Genomic DNA, 13,404 nt, shown 5'->3' on the forward strand with positions numbered 1-13,404 from the left:
CACCGGCTCTCATTTCTCACACAAGAACTATTTTGGGTTTGGAGGTTTGGCAGCACTTTCTGTCGCCTAAACGACACAGAGTTGCTTTAGAATCACGCACAGACGGACATCCAGCCTAGAGTACAGGACAATCTGACACGAGTCTTGCATTGACGTGATAGATAATAACAACAGAACCAGCTCCGAACTAAGTGGGTCTGGTTCAGGCCTCCATCTCTAGAGTCTGACCCGACGGGGCTGCAACACATGCGGAGATGAAACCGAGACTGTTCAGGCGGTGCTGCTGGGTACGATGATAAAGAGGGAATGTGAAACATCACACTTGGTCTATAAATACACGCACACACACACACACACACACACACACACACACACACACACACACACACACACAGGCCGTGCTTAAGTTTCCTGCCGGTGCGTGACTCGCATATTTCGGTGCGTGATCAGATACATGCTTCGGTTTTCAACCATCGGGTCATCACATCTGCCGGTTTCGTTACAGAGAGGCTGATTAAAGGGGCCCGGTAGTGACAGATGTGGCTCCACGACCGGCTGCAGCTTCTGTCCATATTAGGCAATAAACTGTCCGGTCGCCGAGGCAACAGAAAAACGGGAGGAAAGTAAAAAGGAAACGCACAGGTCGATTTTGCTGTGGCCTTTTTTTACTGTTTGGCCTTGAAGACCTTTGAGTTTCATGGTTCTTTGCTTTTTGAGAGCCAAATCCAAATCTCAGGGGGGGTTCAGGAGGGAGGAATCAGTGGTATAATAGTGTAAAGGCTGCAATCAGCTGAGCTGGTGCAACAAAGAGAAGGTTTCTGATTCAATCTGAGGAGCCAGCCGCCGGCTGTGAGTCACTCTCTCGACTTCTTTATTCTTTTTGTGTCCTTGTCAACATTCTGTGATAGGGAACTCACTCTAAACACACACACACACATGCACACGCACACATCATTGCTGGGCCTTTACACTGACTCAATCCAGCATATTTACACTTAATCTTAGGCTTTATTGTACTTCACCCTTAAATCTTCACTCCAAAATTGAAATAAATTCCATACATTTTGACCTGACACCCCAAACAAGGACCCCCACATATGCTAAAAGAAACACACACATGCACACTAGCACATGCACGCTAATCTGAACTCGGGGATGTTTCCTGCTGTCATAATGCTGCGTCATGGTGACTCATCTATTCTCTGACATTAAAAAAACCAAACACTTCTCATCTGTTTACTTCCTGTTCTGTAAATGTCACCGAGCCCTCGAAGGCACTTCATATTGAAACGCCAAAACGGCGCATTGTTCTGGATCTTGTGACCCCGATGGCGGCCACATACTTGGACTCAGAGATCAAATGCACGTTACACAATTGCTCCCCCCCCCTCCCCCCTCCTGCGCTCATGTTGCGTGTTTACATTCCATTCGTGGGTCAAGCTATGAGAGGAAAATAATGCAGGGGTAGCACTTTAATGCGAGTGAGTGGTGCAGTTACGCAATACACAAGGCCCTTTGTGCAGGATCATTTGTGATTATGCAACGCGATCTGTTTTTTTCCTGCACGGTTCACAACCGATGTTCCATTCTTTCTCTGTGTGGGCCCGATGGCTTCGGGACCACCGAGGACACCGGAGACGACCAGACCGGCCCAGAAAAAGACAAACAGCAATGCACGAGCGTGTGTATCTGCACTCTGTATATCAGTGCATCATGTCAGAGGTCTTTATTGTGAAACAAAGCATCCAGTAACCCAGAGTTGACCTCCACAGGCCGGCCAAAGATATTTTATCACAAATGTTTGGAGTTTGAACGGAGTGCTGCAGAAATACTGCACAAAATCAAAGAAAGGAGGCAAAAGAAACCCCGACCCAAAGAAAACGGCTTCAAATGCGGAGAGCATCTCTCAGCGTTGTTCACACACATGAAAGGTCAATAAATACACACTCTTATAGCATTCTCACTGGTTTTTGCATTTAACGTGCACAGAAGGCAATTTAGACTCAAATGTAGGTTACATCCAATGGCTCTGACGGAGGATTTCTCAGCAGCATCATCACAACAGCCCCAGTGTACACAGCTGCACACGCCGCCCAGCTCATCCGCACGCACGTGAACGACCCCGCTAGCACGTTATGCAGCTGATAGCAGTAGCGTATCGATGTCCCCAGGTGACCCATTCAGCCTCCATGATAGAATGAGACAAATATTGCAGTTCAGGGGGGAATTAGGAAAGGCCCGACCAAAGAAACGCGGGCAGGTTCATCGCGGCCATGTGCTGGGACGAGTACCTGCCACGTGCACGCCGACGGATGCGGCGCGCAGTAGATTATGATTTGCAAAAGCGTTTTCATTTACAGCTCCGATGCATCTCGCAGAATATCTATACAAGGACCATCACGCCCTAAAGGTCGCTGACACGATCAAAGTGCATCTCTCAGTTGCCTGTTCACATTTCATCGACCTATAAAATAAAGGAGGAACAATCTGTGGGAACAGCAAAATGAGTCAGAAACAATCTCATTTCCACAAGTACTGAGACCAAGAACTGAACTGGTATTAAGTGCTTGATTGGATTTTTCAACCAGTGAATGCTCGCGCACCCTCCTAACGTTCCGCTGGGACCGGAATTATTGATAATATCCATAAAAAATATGTATAAACCTTCATAATTCTCAGGTTATAAGTTTGGTACAGGTTGGAAACAACAGCAAAAGTATCGTATTAAACTCCATGTGACAAATAAAATGTTTGGGGGGGGGGGGGGGGGGGAGGTAAGTCCACCAGAGTTCTCCTCGAGGGCACCTCCTCGTCTACGGTATCATACAGTATAAAATGTTATAACAAACATATTGAATTTGAATGATAAATTATAAATTTTCACATATACAAAATTCTGAATTGTTTACATATTCACATATTTACAGGATTGTCCGATCAGCAGCGGCGAGGCCAACGTTTCCCGCCTCTCAAAAGGAGACGTATTCCTTGAAGGTGACGGTGAGACTGTTGGTCGTAATGTCTGTGATTATGATGTTTCCCATAAAAGGGGAGATTTTTTTAACGGCTGCTTTTTCCACAGATTTCTGTGCATCTCCAGAGTCCGGCGGCGCGGTTTCGACCGCCGGCGGGGGCGCCAACGGGACCTCCGGCTCTGCCGGCTTCTTAGTCTTTGGGAAGCTGAGATCCATCGGTTCCTCCTGGCCGCCAGAATCAACAGTCTCACAGGCGCTGCTGTGGCGCCGGCCGCTACAGTGGAGGTCCATGGGTGTGTCCTGAGGCGGCGTGACCGCGGTGCTGGGCAGGCTGAGGCTCCTGGAGGTCAGGTAGGCTTTAGAAACACTCCTGTGGTCCACGGGATCCGACAGCTTCCGCTTACGGTCTTTGGGGAAAGACGGGATCCTGATGTGGTCGAGAGACGTCGGGGTGGGGATGTTGGTGTCAGGAGCCCACGAGGTCACAGGGGAGCTAGCGGTTAGCTGAAGGGGTAAATCATCTGGTAAATCAGCCTGACCACGGGCCACCTCGGTGTTATATTCCTCTGCTGTGCTGGGTGAGGGTTTGGAAAAATGCCTGTCTTTAGGAGGACATTTCATGGGATGCTCCGCCACAGGAAGGGTCCTGGCACTGCAGAGCTCTTTAGGAATACCGTTCTCCAGATACTCCACAATTTTGGTTGAGTGCGCTGGATTGTTCTCTGGTGGTTTGGTGCTTTGGGCTTTCATGTCACTCGACGTTTCCCCGTGCTTAGCTTTTGCTCCGTGGACCTTGTTGTTATCCATATATTTGCTCATGACAATAACAATCCGTCCATTCTTGTTTTTGTTCTTGATTATCTTCATTTTGCTGCTGATGGAGCTGGGTAAGCTTGCATCTTTCGAGTTGGGTTTGAGGGCATGTTCGCTCTCAGCGTCTTTCACGGATGGCTTCCTCGCCTCCACCGCCGACTCTTTGACTTTGCTCAAACACCCCGTTTCCTTGTCGCGGACCCATTTCTGCTGCAGGGCCAGTGGCAAGTTCCAACCTGGATTGGCCGGTTTGCTGCCGGACTCCTGAACTTTGACCACCTCTTTGAGCCTTGAACCCTGAGCCTCGTACATATTTAGGTCAGGCTCATAGTGGTGGTGCTTCTTGCTGTTGAGCTGGTAGATGAGCTTCTTCTTCCCGTTCATTTGCTGGTCTGTAGGGACCTCTTGGTTGCTCGGCTGGTACTGGTGGTGCTTCTTGCTGTTCAGCTGATACTGCTGAGGTTGGGGGCGCTGGACCTCCATGGGATCGGCCTTGGCGTTATCATCTGCCTCCTGACAAGTTTCCTCCAAACCCGCGGGGATACTCGATCGCCTGGCGAACGAGGGCACCTTGAAGAAAGAGACAAGACACCAAGTTTAGCATCAAACATTATAATATGTGCAGCGACATTCACTGTAAAGAATTGCAGCCATCCACCATTTCCAACATCAAACGGTGATCCTCTCTGTGTTAGGACCAGGAACATTCTTTCACAGTAAAAGCACAACTAATGATTCAATTTTTATGAAAAATGAATGATTCAGGTTGCTAACTAAAGGGCCTGAGCTAGAAATAGAAACGGCACATATATGTTTACGCGATGCTGTGTCCAAAATGGAAATAAACCATCCAAGCACCCTCCCCCACCTGCACAGTTCGTCCCACCCACATCTCCTTGGCCGTCAGAAAGGCACTGCAGCGGAACGCTTGAGACTCGCCGGCTATGACCCCAGGTCAGAGAAGTGTCATCAGACATGTCACGCTCCACCCTGATCGCTGGACACGTGTGACTCTGGCAGAGCCCAGGGCCTCTTAAAGAGTGACGCTGCATAACAATTGGCTCAGAGTCCCTCAAAATATATGACCACATTTAGAGTGACACTCAGCAAAGGCCTGAGCTCAGACTGTCAGAGCACACGTGGTCCTTTCAGCCATCTATTCTAGCACCGGGAACCATTTAAGGTCGTGCCCCTGATTCACCACAGGCCAAAAAGAAGCACGGCTGGATGTTTTTAGCATGCTAGCTGCTTTGCATAAAGAAATAATGAATATGCAGATAAAAACGCGTGCACTCACGCGGTGCTTATGTAACCTCGGGCAACAGACACCATGTCGAGATGAGCATAGCAAAATAATCCAGCTGTGGAACAGCTCCCACTCTTTGTCTCCTACACCCTGTCTGTCACAGACCAGAATCGGCGGCGAGGATGACAATAATTACCTGCAGTAAGAGATGTTTTGGTTTTGGTCCACGTTTGCGATATCCCACCAGCTGCTCCTGTCTCTCCCTGGAAAAACAGAAGCTCAAATTATTAACCTTCAGTGAAGCACCTCTCATTTGATATCCAAACATTTTTTTTTGTTTTCTTCTACCTATTCAAGGTCAAATGCAGGTTCTTAATTTCAAGGACTAATGAATACCCAAGTGTGACCCGCTGCAAAGCATTGTGGTCCTCATTTGCATAGCTCTCCGTGGTAATCGGCCCGTTCCATATTCTCATTATCCTGGAGAAATTCAATTAAAGGGATAGAGGGGGAAATCTCTGCCTTTCTTTCAAACGTCCTCCCTCCTTAAGCACGCCCTTCCTCTCCTTACACCCCATCTCTAATTAGGGTCAGGAGGTGGGGATGAAATGGGATTGTGAAGACTGGAGGACTTCTGGGATCCCAATAAATATCAGACTAGCAACGTTTGTCTCTCCTGTAAGGGCTGGAACAGACGGAGCGGAGCGTGAAGCGCGCCGTTGTCGTTACTGACGGGACTAATCTGGGCGGTGTGTGAAATATTGCTCCCTGATATAAACCTTGACTCATCATCGGCTCATAAATAACTGGCAGCGGGTGAAGGTCGGTTTCGACCCTGCTGGCCTCCTGCTACAGATGTTCTGACTGTCAAGAGTCGCCAGGAAACTGTAACATTAACCAGGCTGCGTTTTAACAAGGCGATGCCTCGAACATCATCCAACTGGGGTGACCCCTATTCACAAAAGATTTGGCAATTACAGCCTCCCGTGTCGAATCCCCTCCCCCATCCTCTGGGAGTGGAGAGGAATCCATACACAGAGCACAGAAGCAGCGCTCCATGACCATCAGCACAGAGGCAGACACTCTTACTCTCTCCCTCACACACACACACACACACACACACGTATATATATCCAGGCAGGGTGGCAGGCTGTGGGGGAATATGAGAGCGGTCCACTGGAAATGCTGGTGAGCAGTGCATGTCAATTAGCCTTTTCAGAAATGTGAATTCCTTTCCTCCCATGAGCGGCCTGATGGTGACGGCCTACAGAGAGAGCAGATCTCGCGGGCCTCGGGGTGGTGGTGGTGGTGGTGGGGGGGGGGCAGCTCGTGCACATGCCAAAAACTGACAGCACCATTTGTATTCATTAACATCCCAACCTTTCAGGCAGCTGTTTGTGCATTTCTAGTAATTTTACATGCACGTCTGACCTGAGACGGAGATTCACGGTTCAGTCATCAAAGAGAAGAAGAAAAGAACTGAAAAATGCGGCCAGGATGACACCTGAATGAAATTGCTGTTGACTTTGTTTCCTAATTTCACAGCTACAGCTTGCACTTTTTGTCCAAACAAGGCGACGACTTCGGCAGAACTGGGTCAGATTTAAGCTCCAGAGTCCCCGTGCACGAGGAAATCGCACAATAAAACAACCACTTACATCCATCCACGCTCATTTCCTCCTGTCCGAGCTGTCTATTGCTATGATTTACCATGACTTCCCACTAGCACATCCCCAGGAGACAGTCCCGTGGGGAGGGGGGCGGGGTGGATCAGCCATAGCGTAAGTCTACGGCCCCTCCTCCCATGCCCATATATGGTCATGGCTGAGCTGGAGGATGCGCGGCCTCGGCCGAAGTTCACATCTTTCTCACCTGTGTTGAAACGCCACCAGCAGACGCGGGTCCAGAATGTTTTCCTCTGGCTCCCATGTGTTGTACCTGTAAACAACAAAATGAACAACGTCACGAACCTCATTTATTTTTATTTTATTTTTTGGTCCGTTGGTTCCCAACGGCGAACAGGTTTCAGGCGATCTCAGGCACATTCCTGCACCGTAACTGTGCAGCCGGTGCGCCGGATTTGCGTCCAAATGCGCGATTGGGTTGACAGCTCGCCATCGTCCCTGTCAACAAATGCACCGAGACATGCAACTGCGGAACAACAACAACAAAAAAAAGGAATCTGTCACATATTGACTGCGTGCTCTGCAGCTCCCTGGCAGTAACGTACAGTCGGCCATTTTAGCACCACTGTCTCGTAAATTCGTTGGCAGCGCTGAAATAATTAAAACGGGATTACGTGCCTGTGCCTCCCCCCTTCCCTCGCATAAATTAGTGAAGGCATCCGCGGATACACTGAAACACATACCTTTTTTTTTTTTTACACACACGCGCGCGCACGCATACATACACTAGCGTGCGCGACGAATACCATTTTAAGCATTTGCTCTCGTTTTTGCCGCCCACCCCCCCCCATTCTAAAGTCGCCTGGAAATGTTGCATTGCCACTTACTTGGGAGACCAGCCGCGCCACTTGACCAGGTACTCTACCTTGCCCTGTAAGAGTGGAGGGAAAAATGGTGAGGCTCGCGTCAGGCGCCAGCATTTTCAACGTCTGGGGCGCGTTTCTGCAGAGCACGCTCCCCCTCGCAGTTACCTTGCGGATGCGCTTCTTTTCGATGCCCTCAACCGCAAAGACGTGCTCTCCGGCGGCGGGGAGCTCCATTCTCGTCCGAATCCGATCGCCGGGGCGGTGTGGGGTGGGGGGGGGGAATGCTGGCGACGCGCCGTCGATGTGTTTTTCCGCTCGGTGCGTGCAGTGCGTGCTTGGTAGTTTTCCAGTTGTATCCAAATCCAAGTGTATTCCCTCCACCTCTCTCTCTCTCCCTCCTTCCCTCAGCCCACAGTTCTGACACACAGTAGTGGGGCTGTGAGAGGCTCTTTTCGTGCTAAAGCTTCGGCTCCGTGACGTCAGGAGGGGAGGGGGAGGAGGAGACCTTGCATGGAGGTTGGAGTTTATCCCGTGCGTATTGGACAACAGAGGGATGTCTTGAAATTCAAATCATCGACCGTGATACCGTCACAGCAAATTACACCCCGACGGGTTCATATTAAAATCGTTTCTGTCGGTTTGATTCTGCAAAGTTGGGCGGAGCTCTCCAAACAGCTCTGGAGAAAAACAATAGATAAAGACTTGAACAAAAAAAATACTTTGATCAGGTGTGGTTCGTGTGTCATTGCACAGAACCGCAGAACCACCAGGCTTAATAACGTGTTGTACAGCTGGAATATATACAAAAGTGACCCTTGGGTCTGTTGCTCAGTGTCAGAGACAGCGGCTGACCCCATGCACGAAGGTGGTTATAATAGCCTCATTAATTGATGGGCAGCAACCTTCCACTGCAGACGGAACCAAGAGTTCTTCATCAACAAAGACTCTAAACACACCTTGTCGTCTTGGCGATTATTCATGTATTTGTTCTGTTGTTACAAACAGTTCTGAGGACTTCGATCCCCAAACTGTGTGAATGTAGGTCACGGTCGTCAAACCGCTGCCGCGTCCTCTGGGCCCAACTGCCATTAATTCGACGCCGCATTTGATATTGTTAGCGTGCAGCTTTCTGACTACCTGTGGCAACTTTGCCGTGCTCAACTCCTTCGGTGCCGGGGCGCTCCCGTTCACCGCCCACCCCGCCTGCACGGTACCGGCAGCACATGCCTCCCGTTCGGGCGTTTATTCGTTCCTTGTCTTCGTCCCTTGAATTTCAAACCAAAAGCAGAAAGCGGTCCTCTCTGCACTGAATGCCATCCTTTAAACAAATTAGACAGTCTGGATTAATAGGCGCTTAATTGGAGATGCGCCACAATTAACGGCCCCGTGCGTCACAAGAGTAATTGTGCGGGACGTGCGCAAACAGTTGTCATAAAAGACGCGGAATTGGTTTGTTTTTTGCGGCGAAAACCCTATAAAGGCGTCAAAAACCGATCTTTGCCTTGCTCTAAAAATAATTCAGCAGCAGAAGGGTTAAAATGAAGCCTCTTAGCAGAGCGGCAGCGGCCAGCCTATTAAATACAGGCACGATATATCTCAGCCTTGCCATATAAGGTAATGAAGCAAAAGCGCGTTTTACGCCTGATAATTCTTCACTTTTTGTCTTGCATCTGGCACATACGGGTCTGAGGACATTGTCTGTGGCAAATAAGCTCGAGCAGAGCTCTCCCTTTTCGACAAATTGGCGATTTCCCCCCCTCCGTGCCCTTCAGCCGCGGCCGGGGAGCGCATACGCCCTGCTTCCCTAGCAACAGCATGAAATGAGAGAGAGACAGCGAGAGGGAGAGAGAGAGAGAGAGCAATCCAAGTTTGTGGCAAAGTCTTGATAAAACGCGCATCGCAGCCTTTATTCGATCTATCTGACTGGATCAGATGGAATCCGACATCCCGGAAAACGAACAGATCGACGAGATTCTGAAGCACAATGCGTGATTAGAGGTTGACGCTCTGCTCAGCTTTACTGAGCAGGTACCCAAAACACAAATTATGCATCATCTTGTGGCGATGACGCCCAGAGTTTGCGTCAAGACAGAGATCCTTCAAAATCCACACGCGGGATCTGATCCCAGCTGGATAAAATTATAATAATTCGGGATCCATCCCGAAAAGTATCTTCAATATAAAACCAACACCGGCTTAAATTCAATGATAGGTGAAACCGTCGCCTTCACGTCTATTTTTGTTCATCACAACCCCCAGGCAACAGCGCAGACTCGGTGGATCACAATTACCAGACTCGATCGCTTTTGATATTTCAATGTTTTAAATCTCGGTGTGGTGTGCGCGTCCGTGGTCAGACAGGGGTGATTTCGACCCCCGCACAAGCTCCTCTGTGCCCGTTTTAATCACTGCGGCGGCGCCGATCAGGGCTGCGCACACTGCGCTCAGGTGAGGTTGAGTCCCTTTTTTTGTTCACTGGGGACTTCCTACATTACATTTCCCCCCTCGTGGAGCTCCGACCTGCAGATAAAAACAAGGTCGAAAGGAGGGGGGGGGACACGACTAGTAAATGAATTTAAAACATTAAGGATCAGATCTGCGTTCGACCTCGTGCGCCTTTCCTGCATTTCAGCAGCTATTTTGCCAACAACAAACACTTTTCTGGAAGCCGCCCTCGACTTCTCCTCCGTCCCAAAGTTTCAGCCCTGTTTTCGACGCTTTTTGTGTGCTTTGGCCCGAACCTGTCGCCGTGTATTTAGTCCTTGGCGCAGCCTGTCAAGGTCAAACGGGCTCGTTATCTGGAACACAAGGATAAACTCAGGGTCAGCCCGTCAGTTGTTTTTTTTTATTTTTATCTAACCTGTGGCGCCAACTTTTCCAGAAACCCTCTTTCCTCCTTTTTGGCACAATTTCACCACATAAATGGATTTTTGATCCAGACATTCCAACTAATTTCCCTAGTTCACTAGTTTGGGGAGGTGCGTGCGGCTTCGGAGTGTGTGGAACATATTGGATCCTTCAACAAAATGGTGGAAACCCGGGAGGCCTCCCTTCTTTGGCACCCGCCACCCACGGTGCCACGGAGTGCCAACTGAGGGACTCAAGACGGGCAGAAAAACAGAAGGGGTGGGGGGGCTTGGGAACAGTGTGATTGATGCACGGTACAAGGGGGGATAAAAGGTGTGCTGGAAAGAAGAGAAGAGGGAGAGGAGGGGAAAAACATGGCAGAACATCTGATTCATTCCTTCACAGGACCGGGAATAAAAGATCGGACCGGTTGAAGGGCCAGGATGCAGAGAGAGAGTGGAGAGGAGAAGGAGGGAGGGGGCAGTTACAAAAATGTTAAGAGGGCCCTACAGCCATTCTCACGGCGCTCAGCGGGCGGCCATTAAGCTCCACTATCAAACGGGGAGATTGTGGGGGGGGGTCCTGCGTGCAGACACACAGGGATGAAAGTTCATGTCCTCTCTGGAAACAGGAGGCAGAATCTCACCGCAATGACAAAACTGGAAGACCCTCAACTGCTGTAAACACGAACGCAGGACGGCTAATTATTCTGCCACGACAGACAACAGTGTGTGTGTGTGTGTGTGTGTGTGTGGGGGGGGGGGGGGGGGGGGGGGGGGCGTTTCAGGTACTTGCAGAAATCTCCCTTTGTGCGCCCCTGACACGTGTTTAATTATGATAATCGTAACAAATGAAAGCCATTAGGAGGCCGTTCGTCTTGCTGATTTTAATGCGCTGAGGAGGAGAAGGGGGGGGCACGAGGAGGTGTAAGGGGAGGTGCGTGGCGGAAATTCTGCCCCCCAGTGTCATTGTCATGGCCATTGTTGCACCGCGGCGACAGGTCTGCAGAGAGGGGGGGCTCCTCTGCTATGGTGGGCTTCGCTTGCCCCCACCTCTCCTTTCCCCTCTCACTCCCCTCCGGTCCTCCGAGGCTGCCATCGTGTGGGGTTCGCCCCCCCCCCCACCAACACCAACACCTCCAAACCCACCACCACCACATGCTCCCCTCATTGATCCCCCTTCAGCAACCCAGGAGCGCAACTGCAGCGGTGGGGAGGGAAGGAAGGATTGGGTTGCGGGGGCGGGGGCGGGGAGGGGGTGAGTGAGGGCCAAGGCCAGAGGAGGATGGAGGAGGTGGTGCGGCGGAATTCCGGTCACAATGCGGCTGAATGCAAGGACTCCCCCCTGCAGCACGGAGCCGTCGGGAGGCGCGCAGGGTGATACAGGAGCGCCTTCCCCGAGCTGCCGGCATTTATTCACAGCCATAAATGACATATATTCCACAGCTTTGTGTGGGGGGGTGGGCGGGTGGCCACAATGGAGGGGTTGTGCGTGGAGAACAATGGCTGGATAATCCTCCGACTGTTTGTGCGGATATTTCCCCGACGCAAGCGGACGGACCCCACACTACAGCCGACGCTGCAAACGCAGCCGCGAAGCCGCGCTCGCATTTAGCCGCCTTCAGCCTAATGCTACGCTAATGATGAGTGACGCGGGCCCTTATCCTGAGAGCCTCCTTCCTCTGCCTCTCCTCCTCCTCCTCTCCGGGGAATAGGCTTATTTGCCTGTTGTTAATTGCGTTTTAATTTACATGTACGCCCGGAAGCACTGACGGGGAGATGTCTTCCCATTTCCCCATCATTAAGGGGACATTTCGTGAGGCTGCGCAGGGAGGAACAGCCACCTCTTTATGGGGGTCAGAGGCAGCCAAATGACCCTGGAGGTGTTTTAAAAACATCAGCAGGTTCATGTTGTTGATGAAGCGGCCAAACCTCCATCAGCCTGTAATGAGAGGAGAAAATGGACAGTGAGTTCGCAGACAGACAAGTTTAATGTTGGCATCCATCTATATGGAAATTCAGGAGTGTAGGCGTTCACCTCGCCGCCGCTCTCTTTTTATCATATAATTCAATTCGGGGGGGGTGGGAGGTTCGGATTGTCTGTGTGGGGAGCAGAGAGAGGGGGCCTGGGAGGAGGAGCGGAGAGATAAAGCCAGCTCTCTTTACTTGAGAGCGGAGCACAACATGGATTTAAGATTTGTGCTAAATTCAGATAACCGAGGCAAAAGAAGGCGGCGGCCGCTCGAAGTGCTAACGACAGCGCGATACCAGCAAAGCCGTCGCACATTCTTATAAACTTCTGCTCTTTCTCAGTCTCGGGCCCTGGCTGCAGTCGATGCTGCAGCCAGGGCCCGAGGCCAGTCTGGCAGAGATAGCAGCACGCTGTCACTCGTCAAACTCCCCCCCCCCCCCCCCCCCCAGGGGGACGCGCATCACGCCATCAGCACAGGAACTCGGTGTGTGTTGCAGGTGCTGCAGCGCGACGCAGGGCCACTTCCTGCACAGAGCTGCACAGACGGGCTTTTGTTTGCACCGTGTCCTGTAATGTTGCCCCCCCTCGTCTCTGCCCCGGGCAGGTGTCGCTCAACCTGCATTAGTCTGGAATTCCATGTAAACACTCACACACACTTTGTCCCTGAACCATATTATTGTAACGATTTGAATGACCTTAACTTGACCTTAGCTAGCTTCATGAATGACCTCAACTAGCAACACATAAGGGACGTCCTGATGTGGTCACAGTCATGTGACGGGGGACAGGAAGCATCGTCTCCAAAATGGTTGTATCACCTGTACAAGTGAAGGAAGGAGCTCATTTATTTTTTGATGGCAAACAGGTTGAACAAGGTTTTAATACCACATCCTGTGTGTCATTTAACCTGCTGTAAACACATTTCCTGATGAAATCTATATGAAATGCATAAACAATAGTGTTAACGAGCAGTAAAAACACAGTGTTTATTTTTAATAAAAGGAGACATTTACCAGTAACACCCAATGAGACATACAGGTAAGTTATGAGGCTTTCATTTG

General features: G+C 50.4%; 1 protein-coding gene across 1 annotated transcript; it reads right to left on the bottom strand.

The window, feature by feature from the left end:
* Positions 1–1,682: 1,682 nt before the first annotated feature.
* cbx4 (chromobox homolog 4 (Pc class homolog, Drosophila)) lies at positions 1,683–8,020 on the bottom strand. Its single transcript, XM_003964572.3, has 5 exons — positions 7,691–8,020; positions 7,547–7,590; positions 6,907–6,972; positions 5,231–5,297; positions 1,683–4,358 (listed from the first exon to the last, which is right to left on the bottom strand). The coding sequence occupies exons 1-5, from the start codon at positions 7,757–7,759 to the stop codon at positions 2,970–2,972; spliced, it is 1,635 nt and encodes a 544-aa protein (XP_003964621.1). The 5' UTR covers positions 7,760–8,020; the 3' UTR covers positions 1,683–2,969.
* Between the last annotated feature and the right edge of the window lie 5,384 nt (positions 8,021–13,404).

This window comes from Takifugu rubripes, chromosome 5 (genome assembly GCF_901000725.2).
Source record: "Takifugu rubripes chromosome 5, fTakRub1.2, whole genome shotgun sequence".
Taxonomy (NCBI): domain Eukaryota; kingdom Metazoa; phylum Chordata; class Actinopteri; order Tetraodontiformes; family Tetraodontidae; genus Takifugu; species Takifugu rubripes.

Excerpts from the sequence above, each read along its gene's own strand:
- cbx4 (XM_003964572.3), bottom strand. The coding sequence starts at position 7,759 with ATGGAGCTCCCCGCCGCCGGAGAGCACGTCTTTGCGGTTGAGGGCATC. Across the intron at positions 5,298-6,906 it reads CTGGTGGCGTTTCAACACAG|GGAGAGACAGGAGCAGCTGG; the intron begins GTGAGAAAGATG and ends CTGTTTTTCCAG. Across the intron at positions 4,359-5,230 it reads CAAAACATCTCTTACTGCAG|GTGCCCTCGTTCGCCAGGCG; the intron begins GTAATTATTGTC and ends TCTTTCTTCAAG.